This window comes from Vulpes vulpes, chromosome 2 (genome assembly GCF_048418805.1).
Source record: "Vulpes vulpes isolate BD-2025 chromosome 2, VulVul3, whole genome shotgun sequence".
Classification (NCBI taxonomy): Eukaryota; Metazoa; Chordata; class Mammalia; order Carnivora; family Canidae; genus Vulpes; species Vulpes vulpes.
This window is the reverse complement of record NC_132781.1, coordinates 21,442,688-21,457,141: the sequence shown is the minus strand read 5'-3', so window position 1 is coordinate 21,457,141 and position 14,454 is coordinate 21,442,688. Positions and strand designations below refer to the sequence as shown.

The 14,454-nt window shown below is 39.7% G+C and overlaps 2 protein-coding genes and 1 non-coding gene across 3 annotated transcripts; 1 reads left to right on the top strand and 2 right to left on the bottom strand.

The window, feature by feature from the left end:
* The first annotated feature begins 213 nt into the window (after positions 1 to 213).
* LOC112918190 (U6 spliceosomal RNA) lies at positions 214 to 320 on the top strand. Its single transcript, XR_003234623.1, has one exon. It is a non-coding gene; the product is annotated as a U6 spliceosomal RNA (small nuclear RNA).
* Positions 321 to 4,933: 4,613 nt separating this feature from the next.
* On the bottom strand, positions 4,934 to 6,068 carry LOC112918025 (uncharacterized). The gene has a single exon (XM_072742807.1). The coding sequence runs from the start codon at positions 6,066 to 6,068 to the stop codon at positions 5,394 to 5,396; it is 675 nt and encodes a 224-aa protein (XP_072598908.1). The 3' UTR covers positions 4,934 to 5,393.
* A 6,507-nt stretch (positions 6,069 to 12,575) lies between these two features.
* Positions 12,576 to 13,685, bottom strand: LOC112918026 (uncharacterized). Its single transcript, XM_025996195.2, has one exon. The coding sequence runs from the start codon at positions 13,633 to 13,635 to the stop codon at positions 12,883 to 12,885; it is 753 nt and encodes a 250-aa protein (XP_025851980.2). The 5' UTR covers positions 13,636 to 13,685; the 3' UTR covers positions 12,576 to 12,882.
* Between the last annotated feature and the right edge of the window lie 769 nt (positions 13,686 to 14,454).

Below are 14,454 nucleotides of genomic sequence, written 5' to 3'. Positions count from 1 at the left end.
TACTGTATGTTAACTACACTGGAATTAAAATTTTAAAAATAAAGATAAAACGTTACGTCTCTATAAAGATTTGTTCACAAATGTTCATGGAGACTTTATTTGAATCCAAAAAGTCTGAGAACAACCCACATGCTCACCAACAGGTCGGTAGATAAACAAATGTCATGTCTCTATACTATGAAAAACTTCTCAGCCATAAAAAGAAATGAACTAGTGCTCACTTGGGTAGCACATATACTAAAATTGGAACAGCACAGAGAAGATTAGTGTGGCTCCTGTGCAAGGATGACATGCAAATTCATGAAGCATTTCATATTTTTGAAAGAGCACACACTCACGTGCATGGGAAAGAGATGGACACAGAGGAATGGACTAAAGTAAAATATGAACTTGGAAAATACAAAAAAAATAAACTGAAAAAAGAGACATGAACTAGTGATACACACAACATGAATTTCAATATTATTATACTGAATGAAAATCCAGGCAAGATAGAGTACACAATGGTAGTATTCCATAAAATTCTAGAAAATGAAAACAAATTTATGGTGACAGTGGATTGGTAGTTGCCTGGGAACAGGGGATGGGAAGGAATTACAATGTGGGTGATAGATGTTCATTACTTTGATGGTGGTATTGATTTAATCAGTAGAAACTCATGACATGGTTTACCATATAAATATATATTTTCTAGTTGTGAATGTTAAAAAAGCTAAAAGAAAGTGATTTAGTAGTAATGAACATCCACATATTTCAATTCATGGTCTCATATACTGTATCCTCCGGAAAGGAACTGGAGCTCCTTGGAGAAATGGTTGATTAGAAGTCTGGGGAAGGAAATGTACAGACAAGTCTGCAATATCCGGTTATATGAAAAACCAAGGAATTTTCAAAGATTACTAGATTCATGTTGAAAGGACTTGGAGGCCAACTTGAAATTGCTTATTTGAGCATCAATGGAGGGATATGAGCTTCAATGGATTGTTTCACAATCAAGTGTATTGAAATCCATGAGTTCATATTAATGCAAATTTAAAAAAAAAACTCATTACCCTTGGAGGATGCAAACTGGTAAATAAAAGGAAAGAATCAAACATATATTTTGCTTTTCCTGTATATACTATTCCTCTGGATTACTAAATGTTGATGAGGAGAAGTTTTGCCTTATGGAATTATCCCAGCTAATAAGTGGCAGGCAGAGGAATAATAGAATTGCAATATCATGATTTTGCTATGCCTAAATGAAATAATGGTTCTAGGCAATGATCATCAATAGCTGATAACATCAAAAAAGGAGAAACAACTGGACAGTATGAGCCTCTTGATGGAAAGCACACCACAATCTATGAAGCAGTCTTTGGGTCCTACAGATCCTTTGGGATATAGTCTCCCATTGAGCTCAGTTCAGGGCCAGATGGATTCCCAGGGGAATTCTATCAAACGTTTATAAAAGAAACCATACCTATTCTACTAAAGCTGTTCGGAAAGATAGAAAGAGATGGAATACTTCCAAACTCATTCTATGAGTCCAGCATCACCTTAATTCCAAAACCAGACAAAGTCCCCACCAAAAAAGGAGAATTATAGACCAATATCCCTGATGAACACGGAGGCAAACATTCTCAAGAAGATACTAGCCAATAGGATCCAACAATACATTAAGAAGATTATTTAAAAAAAAAGATTATTCACCATGACCAAGTGGGATTTATCCCCGGGATGCAAGGCTACTTCAACACTTGTAAAACAATCAATGTGATTCATCATATCAGCAAGAGAAAAAACAAGATCCATATAATCCTCTCAACAGATGCAGAGAAAGCATTTGACAAAATACAGCATCCATTCCTGATTAAAACTCTTCAGAGTGTCGGGATAGAAAGAACATTCCTCAACATCTTAAAAGCCATCTACGAAAAGCCCACAGCAAATATCATTCTCAGTGGGGAAACACTAGGAGCCTTTTCCCTAAGATCAGGAACACAACAGGGATGTCCACTCTCACCATTGCTAATCAATATAGTACTAGAAGTCCTAGCTCAGCAATCAGGCAACAAAAAGAAATAAAAGGCATTCAAATTGGCAAAGAAGAAGTCAAACTCTTCCTCTTTGCAGATGACATGATACTCTATATAGAAAACCCAAAAGACTCCACCCCAAGATTGCTAGAACTCATACAGCAATTTGGCAGTGTGGCAGGATACAAAATCAATGCCCAGATTTCAGTGGCATTTCTATACACTAACAATAAAACTGAGAAGAAAGAGAAATTAAGGAGTCAATCCCATTTACAATTGCACCCAAAAGCATAAGATAGCTAGGAATAAACCTAACCAAAGAGGTAAAGGATCTCTACCCTAAAAACTACAGAACACTTCTGAAAGAAATTGAGGAAGACACAAAGAGATGGAAAAATATTCCATGCTCATGGATTGGAAGAACTAATATTGTGAAAATGTCAATGCTACCCAGGGCAATTTACACATTTAATGCAATCCCTCTCAAAATACCATGGACTTTCTTCAGAGAGTTGGAACAAATTATTTTAAGATTTGTGTGGAATCAGAAAAGACCCCGAATAGCCAGGGGAATTTTAAAAAAGAAAACCATAGCTTGGAGCATCACAATGCCAGATCTCAGGTTGTACTACAAAGCTGTGGTCATCAAGACAGCGTGGTACTGGCACAAAAACAGACACATACATCAATGGAACAGAATAGAGAATCCAGAAGTGGACCCTCAACTTTATGGTCAACTAATATTCGACAAAGGAGGAAAGACTATCCACTGGAAGAAAGACAGTCTCTTCAATAAATGGTGCTGGGAAAATTGGACATCCACATGCAGAAGAATGAAACTAGACCACTCTCTTGCACCATACACAAAGATAAACTCAAAATGGATGAAAGATCTATAAGTGAGACAAGATTCTATCAAAATCCTAAAGGAGAACACAGACAACACCCTTTTTGAACTTGGCCACAGCAACTTCTTGCAAGATACATTCATGAAGGCAAGGGAAACAAAAGCAAAAATGAATTATTGGGACTTCATCAAGATAAGAAGCTTCTGCACAGCAAAAGAAACAGTCAGCAAAACTAAAAGACAATCTACAGAATGGGAGAAGATATTTGCAAATGACATATCAGATAAAAGGCTAGTATCCAAGATCTATAAAGAACTTCTTAAACTCAACAGCAAAGAAACAAACAATCCAATCATGAAATGGGCAAAAGACATGAACAGTAATCTCACAGAGGAAGACATAGACATGGCAAACAAGCACATGAGAAAATGCTCCACATCACTGGCCATCAGGGAAATACAAATCAAAACCACAATGAGATACCACCTCACACCAGTGAGAATGGGGAAAATTAACAAGGCAGGAAATCACAAATGTTGGAGAGGATGTGGAGAAAGGGGAATCCTCTTGCACTGTTGGTGGGAATGTGAACTGGTGCAGCCACTCTGGAAAACTGAGGAACTGAGGTTCCTCAAAGTGTTAAAAATAGACCTACCCTACAACCCAGCAATTGCACTGCTGGGGATTTACCCCAATGATACAGATGCAGTGAAACGCCGGGACACCTGCACCCCTGATGTTTATAGCAGCAATGTCCACAATAGCCAAACTTTGGAAGGAGCCTCGGTGTCCACTGAAAGATGAATGAATAAAGAAAATGTGGTTTATGTATACAATGGAATATTACTCAGCCATTAGAAACGACAAATACCCACCATTTGCTTCGACGTGAGTGGAACTGGAGGGTATTATGCTGAGTGAAATAAGCCAATCAGCGAAGGACAAACATTATATGGTCTCATTAATTTGGGGAATAAAAAAAATAGTGAAAGGGAATAAAGGGGAAAGGAGAGAAAATGAGTGGGAAATATCAGAAAGGGAGACAGAATGTGAGAGACTCCTAACTCTGGGAAACGAACAAGGAGTGGTGGAAAGGGAGGTGGGTGGGTGGTGGGGGTGACTGGGTGACGGGCACACAGGGGGCACTTGATGTGATGAGCACTGGGTGTTATGCTGTATGTTGGCAAATTGAACTCCAATAAAAAATAAAATAAAATAAAATATTAAAAAAAACAAGCTCAGCCATTCTCTGGGTGAGTTGTGTAACTTAATTGTAGTTATTGGTCTATGACAAAGAGAGGTGGGAGAAGGTAGTGAGGGGAGCTTGTGTTATTTGTCTTTCAAGACTGAAGCTTCTGCATCATCTTCAAGAATGGAGGTGGCGCTATATGACAAGAAAGAAATTGGATCACTTCTGCAAGCAGAGTGTTCAAGGGAATTTAGGGGACTCAAGATCTACAAGTGCACCACTTCAGATGTCGCCATCTCATATCTCAGGGTCCCTGTCTCTCCAGTTAGGGCCCAGACCTTGGCATGGCAAAACTACCTAGGTTGAATGACCAATCACCTCTGGAGCTCTGCTCCTCCCCTGATGAAGTCCTAGCCTTGGTCCTCAGCTCTATTTGCCCTCTATGAGAGTCAATTTATATGTTGCCAGTGAAACCTTTGGCTTTTAGAGCTGTCCTTTAAACTCTGTTTTATGACCCTTAGCTTTTCATTATGTTTTCCCAAATCATCAGTTGTTCCCAGCTACATTCAATTTTATTTTCCTTATAACTACTATTAGCTGTTTTCACAGATACATAATATGGAAAAAATGCTCCAGGGAGCGTTAATTGTTTGCAGGTTTTCCAAAAAAGATTTTTTCTGATTTTTATATGTGGATTCCCAAGAATATCTGTTTTATCTAAGAACTCAAGAGACTGCCAGTGAAACTGAAGCTATGACTAAGGTGGGCTCTCCCTCTATTGAAAAATTGACAAAACCATTTTGTCTGTCCAAGTGTAGGTAAAATATAGTTGTCCAGACTGTATTGAAAATCTTAAAGAAGAGTACTGTCACACTGAATTTTCATACAGGAAAGTGGTGGTTTATTTTGACATAGAGTTATAACATAGGACAATTTGGAGAATAAGAATTATAAAAAAGAATCCATTGGACAATTAAGAGAGAGGCTATAAATATCGGTAATGTAGAAATACTGAAATTAAACTTTAGCTCCTTGAACTTGATGAGTTGGTTCCCCACAGTTAAGGAGAATTTAGGAAGAATTAGTCAATACAACAGTTGGTATATTGTAAGGAAATTCGTACTTGAATGAAAGGGAAAGATCCAGAAGTAGAATTTGGACTGAGGCCAGAATATGCTTACAGAGTCAGTGGGACAGTGATGGGCTCATTGAAATCGTGAGACCCAACTCAGTGGAGCATTACTAACCCCACTTCATGTGTCCTAATGGTGAGCACCAAAAAGAGTCTACGTCTGTGGGACAGAGGTAAACAGAGGTGGTGGTCACAGGGCAGGGGGCTCAGCAGCAAGAGGAGGCACAGCACATGGGGCGGGGGCAGGTGGAGATGACACAGGTGGGGCGATAGCAGGTACTGTGGCAGGAGACCCGGCCACAGACTGGGCGCAGGCAGCAGGAGGGGCAGCAGGAGGGGCGGCAGCAGCTAGAGCCACAGGAGCTGGAGCCACAGCAGGAGGGGCGGCAGCAGCTAGAGATGCAGCAGCTGGGCCTGCAGCAGCTGGAGCCACAGCAGCTAGAACTGGAGCAGGAGGGGCGGCAGCAGCTAGAGATGCAGCAGCTGGGCCTGCAGCAGCTGGAGCCACAGCAGCTGGAACTAGAGCAGGAGGGGCGGCAGCAGCTGGACACACAGCAGCTGGGGCGGCAGCAGGTGGTCCTGCAGCAGGTGGTCTGGCAGCAGGTGGGGCGGCAGCTGGGCCTGCAGCAGCTGGAGCCACAGCCGCTGGAACCACAGCAGGAGGGGCGGCAGCAGCTGGACACACAGCAGCTGGGACGGCAGCAGGTGGTCCTGCAGCAGGTGGTCTGGCAGCATGTGGGGCGGCAGCAGCTAGAGATGCAGCAGCTGGGCCTGCAGCAGCTGGAGCCACAGCCACTGGAACCACAGCAGGTGGGGCGGCAGCAGGTCTCTTGGCCACAGCTCTGGTCAGAGCAGACTGAGCCACAACAGGAGTTGACCATGGTGTCAGTGAAAGGAGTTGGGTTCCACAGGTGGATTTGAGTGGGTTTCCACTAGGATGGTTTCTTGACTTTGAATGTTTCCTTACCTCTGTCCCCTTTTATACTCTGCTGAATAGCTGATGTTACCATGAGCAACACTCTTGATGTTTTTCCTACCAGGAAACAATTAGTATTACTAATAATCGTGTTTATCAGGTTAAATATGCCAATATCTAAGTAAAGCATAATTTACCCTTTTCTGCAGTGTTATGATTCATTGAACCACTTTCGAATTTTTCTCTAATGTATCTTCTAAGTTGGAGCTGTCACATGATATTCAGTTACTGGGTTTTTCCATGTGTCCCACTTTTGTGTACTACTCCATGATCATATTTTATTTTATTTTAATTCCATTATAGTTAATATACAGTATCATATTAGTTCAGGTGTACAATGTAGCAATTCAACAATTCCATACATCACCCAGTACTCATCAAGGCAGTGCATTCCTTAATCCCCATCACGTATTTCACCCAGTGATGAGTCTTTCCTCCTATTTCCTTTTTTGTAAAAAAAAAAAAGTATTATATTTATTTATTTGACAGGGAGAGAGAGAGAGAGAAAGCAGGGGGAGTGGCAGAGGGAGAGGGAGAAGCAGGCTCCCTGCTGAGCAAGGAGCCCGATGTGGGACTCAATCCTAGGACCCTGGGATCATGACCTGAGCCAAAGGCAGATGCATAACTGACTGAGCCACCAAGGCACCCCTCCTATTTCCTTATCAGCACTCCACCTGACAGTAGCATGCATTTTTCTACTTTGACAAAAAAAGAGAGAGAGTTTGACATTGTGATAACCATCCTTGAAATATGATAATGGATTTCATTCTTTTTTTTCCATAATCGTATTTTTAGGATGGCTATCTCAGTGCCAACTCTCTCTTTTCTTGTCAAAGTAGGAAAATGCATGCTACTGTCAGGTGAAGTGCTGATAAGGAAATAGAAGGATTCATCACTGGGGTTACTTGTGTACAATGGATGGGGAGGACTGGACTGTGTTTCCTGGATGATTGCAGAGTTAGGGGGCACAAAAGGCATTCCAAACTCATTGTAATGACTGTACCTCAAGATATAGCTTTGACTCATTCCTTTTCAATGAAAGAACCATTTTCAGAAATGATTTTTTCCTTCAGGAACCTTCTCCACATATAGTATGCTAAAGATGAATGGGTTTGACCTTTGTTTTGGTTGGCCAACATATGTAATTGATTCTGCATTACATGGAAGGTTTTATTTAAAGCATCTGTTTCTTGTGCTCTTTCAATAATTCAAATTCAAGTCATTCTGCTTAAGAAGATGTAAACAGATAAGTCTTGCTGTTTGTATAGACACTTAAATATAGTATATTGAAAGGCAAGGTTCTGGAAAATATGCAAAGCATCAAAGAATTGGTGTCCAAAATAAGCATTATGTATTTAAGATTCATGTACTTACAATGAAAAGCGAGGTATTGCAGAGGTTCTCACCTCTGTAATACCTGTTTTGAGTTTGTGAGTGCTTGCCATGTGCCAAATAGTCTGCTGAATGCTTTGTAATTACTGTGTTGATTTTTTCCCTCAAAAAGCACATGAGGTACTTACTATTCTTGAACAGTTCACATAGAGGTGTATTCGGTTGCTAAATCCTATGAAGTGCATACCTTTGATTGTACTGTTACATCTCCTTAGAAAGTTCATCCTCCCACATCAACTCAGCAATTCTTTATTCTCTCTTTAAGTTCCAGCCCAGATGGCTCCCTCCTCCCTTATGTTTTCCTTGACATTTCTTCTTCTTTTTTTAAAGCCTCATCTCTACTCCGTTAGGTTTGATATCACATTGTGAAACACTCAAACTCTGCACATCTACTGCGACCTGAATGTGATTGTCTCCAGCTGGATGGAGACACCTGAAGTAAACATTTGAAACTTACAGTATTTTCATCATGCATGGGATAGAGCACATCACCAGGGGCTTTTTAAAAAAATAATTTCTGGGAATCACCTTTTAAATTTAAATGTTGTTTCACAATTATGCAAATTATTTATGGTTCCAATGTAAATTCTACAAAGTGAGGCATATTTAAGGAAGTCTTGCTATTTCTATTCCTTCTGTCCCCCACAGAGAATCATTTTTATATCTAAGGTTTTCCCTTTCATTGCTTTTTAAAATATAAGTGTGTTTGCATTTGCATAGTGTGTCTCCTTTGTTTCTTAGATAATGATTTTACACTAGATATAATTTGCTCCAACTTGCTTTGCTTCACTTAACAATTTATCCCAGAGTTATGTTATTTCACAGTAGTATAGTTCAGATATTCTTCATTTCATTTTCAGCCACAAAATGTCCTATTCTGTTGCCATAATATGCTTTATTTAGTCAGCCCCCTATTGATGGACATTTGGGTTGTTTTCAGACTTTCACTATTAAAATAATATCGTGCACTTGAAAACAAGAAGTATATTTTTTATCTTGGGGATTGTGAATTTGATGCATATCTATAAGATCTACCTTATGTGTAGTTATTTCATATTATTATTAATTTTTTTCACTGGTTCTGTAAGTACAATGTGTTAGTCTTTGATTTTGGCTTGTGTATTTTTATTCTTGCATTACCTTCTGTTTCTGAAGTTTAGCTTTGTAGCTGTATTTTCACTGTAGCCTTTACCATAATAAAGTGTACCACTTTGTGTCCTGTAATGCTTTTCAGCATAAATCTAATCTGTTTGGTGTAAAAATTGTGACTTCTGTTTTCTTTTATTTACATTTTCTATGATATGTCTTTATTCTTTTTTTATAAATTTATTTTTTATTGGTGTTCAATTTGCCAACATATAGAATAACACCCAGTGCTCATCCTGTCAAGTGCCCACCTCAGTGCCCATCACCCAGTCACCCCCACCCCCCGCCCACCTCCCCTTCCACCACCCCTAGTTCGTTTCCCAGAGTTAGGAGTCTTTCATGTTCTGTCTCCCTTTCTGTCTTTATTCTTTTACTTTTAAGCTTCTGGAACATGTTGTTTTATAGTATCTATTGTATACAGCAGTGTTGGGGTTTTTATATTTTAGCCAATCTGAAAATACTTTTCTTTTTATAGGTGGGTTGAGCCTATTACATGTACTGATATGATCAATTGATCAATATGTTTGGCTTTAGGTATGTAGTTTTAATTATATATGTAGTTTGGTTTTTTTTTAAAGATTTATTTATTTATTCATTAGAGACACACACAGAGAGAGGCAGAGACATAGGCAGAGAGAGAAACAGGCTCCTTGCAGGGAGCCCAATGTAGGACTCAATCCCAGATCCCAGGATCATGCCCTGAGCCAAAGGCAGACACTCAACCGCTAAGCCACCCAGGCATCCCTATATATGTAGTTTGGCGTATATATATATGTATATTTTATACATATATATGAGATATATACATATATATATCTCATAGTGAATAGTGATGAATAATATATAATGAAGACTGACATACAACATATAGTGAGTTATGCATATGAAATATATATGTTAAATACCTACATCTTTACCTCTATTTTTCTGTCTTTATGTATAATCCTTCATTGCTTTATTCTCTCTTTCTCGGTACATCTTTGATATTTAGGAAGGTTTATATTTTATACTAACAGCTACCTTTAAATAAACATTCATATATGATACTTCACGAGACTGATTTTCTGGCAACTGTCACTTGATTCCCTATTTTATGGAATATTGAAATTCCTTAGTTACTTCTTCATTCCTCACTGCTTCAACATCAGATCTTTTAATACTTGTAGGCAATTAGCAAAATTTTTCTACTTTATTCTCTTTCCTTTTCCTCTGTTTTTTGGAAATTGTACTATATCTACGTGGTCAATGTGTAGTCATCACATACCGTACTGCCTCTTGCCTGTTCATCATTCATTCTTAGTTCTACAGATAATAATAATGTATTTCTTATGTATATTCAGCCCATAATATATTTATATATCTCCTTTGCTAGTCCTTATGTAGATGTCCCTCCAATATCTTTAGTCATCTTGGTTGTTTGAAGCTCATTCACTAATAAAACCTTTAGGATAGCCCACAAGGAGAATATTCCCTAAGGTCTCTCATTTTCACAGTAATTTATTTGTTGCATGGAGTTTTGTTTGGCTGGATATAAAATTCTGGAATCACATTTTCTTTCCTTGAATGTTAAGAATGTTACTTTATTTTTTTCTGACATGAAGTGTCACCATCAAAAAGTGTGAACAGTGTCCTGTTTCCTTTCCCTCTAACTAACATGAATATTTTGCCTAGATATTCAAATGATTTTTTCTTTTTCTTTAAAATTCAGTTGTTTTATATTATCATGATATAATGTAATATAATATTATATATTATACATGTTATTATTTCTCAGTTTTTATTTGTTTTTTTAATAAATTTATATTTTATTGGTGTTCAATTTGTCAACATACAGAATAACACCCAATGCTCATCCCGTCAAGTGCCCACCTCAGTACCCGCCACCAGTCACCCCCACCCCCCATCCACCTCCCATTCCACCACCCCTAGTTCGTTTCCCAGAGTTAGGAGTCTCTCATGTTCTGTCTCCCTTTCTGATATTTCCCACTTATTTTTTCACCTTTCCCCTTTATTCCCTTTCACTATTTTTTATATCCCCCAAATGAATGAGACCATATAATGTTTGTCCTTCTCTGATTGACTTATTTCACTCAGCATAATACCCTCCAGTTCCACCCACATCGAAGCAAATGGTGGGTATTTGTCGTTTCTAATGGCTGAGTAATATTCCATTGTATACATAAACCACATCTTCTTTATCCATTCATCTTTTGATGGACCACCATGGGCTGATTTTTCCAGGTGTTTATAACTGTCCCTTTATTTTAATTATGGTTCTTAGTATGTTTCATTGATTAGTTTTTCCCTTTGGGATATATATTACATATACTCTCTACCTATTTTCTATGTCACTTTTTCCTGCAGAGCCCTTTTATATCTTTCTTTGTTTCATTTTTTAAGATTGTTCTAGCAATTCTGGGTTCTTTGCTGCTAAGCATCTACTAAAAAAGTATTCTGAGATTTTTTATTGGGGTGCATTGAATTTTTAGATAGACTGCAGGGGAACTGACATTTTAACCACATTAAACCTCCTTCCAATCAAGAGACATAGCATATATCTCCATTTATCTAGACCTTCTCTAATTTCTCTGTAAAGTTTTGCAGCTGTAGGGGCAGAACTCTTTCATGTTTTTGTTACTTTTTTCTTCAGCATCTTCTGTTTTTGGTGCTTTTGAAAACTGCACTGCTTTTATTTAATTACATAATTTTTGATAGTATAGAAAATATAATTAATAAATAAAATTAATTTATATTGATATAAATCTCAAGTCCTTGTCAAATTTGCTTACTAGTTTTAGGAGTTGTAGTGTAGGAGCCCAGGCTTCTGTTAGTTTTTACCCCAAGTGTTGTCCCTCTACCTCCCTTTCCTAACTCAGCAACTTTAGTGTAGCTCTAGGGTTGAAGGGTGGGGTACATCATTAGTAAAACTGAACTTCTGGGAACCATGTCCCTATTTATATCATAGATACTTTAATCTAAAGAAGGGCTTCAAAGCTCAGTCTTACATAAGTTAAAGCACAGAGAAAAAAATACTGTGTAGAAACCTGAGTGGACAAATGTATAGAAAAATACTTAAAAGTAAATACTTCAACTCTACTAGAATATCTGCTCCATTACTGTAGAGAACTTTCTCTGTGTTGGTCTCTACCATTTCTTCAGTACCTTTAACAGTCCCTCCCATTTAGTAAATGTTCAGTAAATATTATTTGGATGAATGTTTGAAGAAATTGGCGTTTGGGGGAGTCAATGAAAGAAGACCCACTTTACAGTGAAAACACTGGGTCCCCATTTCCCCATTGAAGCAATTGATAGAAACTTAGGAATCCTCTCTTATCTGGTCATGCAGTCTGCAGTTTGCACCAGTTTCCACCAAATGCATCATCTTATCAAGGGCATGCTTTACTTATCCAGGCTACTTGCCTGTCCCTTGAATGCATGAGGATCTGAAATTTCTCTATCAAAAGAAAAAAAATGAGACATGACTGAGGTCCTATTGCAAATAGAGTCAGAATCAGTGCACATTTGATTTGCTACATTGAGTACAAGTCTGAATACAAACTTGCAGACTGTGCTGAACAATACATTGCATAGATACAGTGGCTGGTGTGATGCATGAAACATATATTGTGTTCTTTATATACCTACAGTCTTCCAAACTTCTAGTTTTCACTTTTTTTGTTTCTTTTCCAAGAACAGGTTCATAGTGTTAGGTGATTTAACCATGAAATAAGAAGGCATGTAGGAAAGAATCAGGCAGTGAATAATAGAACCTGACTTTTATTGAGAAGTGACGTGTATATCCTGCAGGTGTAAGTTAAATATACTTGCCTACAAGCTGAAGACAAAATCTTAAGGGAGCAACAATCACACTGAATTGTTAATGCAAGGAAGTGTAACTTTATTTTGGTACAAAAATATATCAGGTTACAGGAAAGGCCTAGGAAAGGGAAGTTGGGAGAATGAGTTCACCAATTGTCAGGTTGAAGGGTAAAATCTGTTACTGGATAAGTGCTGTGGACCATATCCATCTTGTTTGACAGCATGACTGGTTCCTCAATGGAATCAGGGCTCAATTCAGTTGAGGAACATCTTTTCTGCTCCATGTGTCCTAATAGCACAAAAGAATGGTCTACATCTGTGAGGCAGAGGTAAACAGAGGTGGTGGTCACAGGGCAGGGGGCTCAGCAGCAAGAGGAGGCACAGCACATGGGGCGGGGGCAGGTGGAGATGACACAGGTGGGGCGATAGCAGGTACTGTGGCAGGAGACCCGGCCACAGACTGGGCGCAGGCAGCAGGAAGGGCAGCAGGAGGGGCGGCAGCAGCTAGAGCCACAGGAGCTGGAGCCACAGCAGGAGGGGCGGCAGCAGCTAGAGATGCAGCAGCTGGGCCTGCAGCAGCTGGAGCCACAGCAGCTGGAACTGGAGCAGGAGGGGCGGCAGCAGCTAGAGATGCAGCAGCTGGGCCTGCAGCAGCTGGAGCCACAGCAGCTGGAACTGGAGCAGGAGGGGCGGCAGCAGCTGGACACACAGCAGCTGGGGCGGCAGCAGGTGGTCCTGCAGCAGGTGGTCTGGCAGCAGGAGGGACGGCAGCAGCTAGAGATGCAGCAGCTGGGCCTGCAGCAGCTGGAGCCACAGCAGCTGGAACTGGAGCATGAGGGGCGGCAGCAGCTGGACACACAGCAGCTGGGGCGGCAGCAGGTGGTCTGGCAACAGGTGGGGCGGCAGCAGCTAGAGATGCAGCAGCTGGGCCTGCAGCAGCTGGAGCCACAGCAGCTGGAACTAGAGCAGGAGGGGCGGCAGCAGCTGGACACACAGCAGCTGGGGCGGCAGCAGGTGGTCCTGCAGCAGGTGGTCTGGCAGCAGGTGGGGCGGCAGCAGGTCTCCTGGCCACAGCCCTGGTCAGAGCAGACGGAGCCACAACAGGAGTTGACCATGGTGTCAGAGGATGGAGGTTCTGATACTAGTAAGAGAGTGAGCTTAGTGAATTTGAAAATCCCTCTATGGCTTGTCCTCTTTTATACTCTGTTGAGGCTATTATGTCCTTATCCTGGGCCATTTCCTACTTGTTGTTTTTTCTTTTTCCTAAAGAAATATTAGTCATTAAATTAGATCACTGTGTTTTTCTAGTTAATTATTTTTAAATAAAGAAAAATAAGATTTCCTTTTCCTGGTGTGTTAAGATTTCCAATTTGGCCTTTCTCAGAATTGTCTTTTCTATTTTCTTTATCAAAAGGGCCCATCACATGGGTTCAATCATTGATGTTTTCCTATGATCTGTATATCCCACCATGATGTTGTTTGGACAAATTATTCACATGATATCAAAGTCTCTTTTGATGTCAAAAGAGAGGTATAATTATAGTAGGGAATAGAGAAAAGTTCATTTTTATGAGTTACTTGTGGGCTATGAGGAAGACAGACCCTATGTGTGAATCACAAATACTCATTAGGGAATAGAATCTGGATGTCTCAAAGTATGTGCTAAGTATCACTTCCTGTGTTCAGTTTGGAACCGTTACCAATGACTCATTGTTTGTAAATATTAAAAGGGATCTTGTGCCTCTTTGAAGGGATTCTCACTGGCCCCACATGGGACAACTTGAATAGCAAAACAAATAATGGTAGTGATGGATTTTAACCCATAAAAAAAAAAAGAACCCACGAGTCCATATTGAGACTAATTAAAGAAATGAAAAAGAAAGATGAGAAAGTTACCTATGGTAGTAGAATGTCAACCAATTAATGTAGAAGGA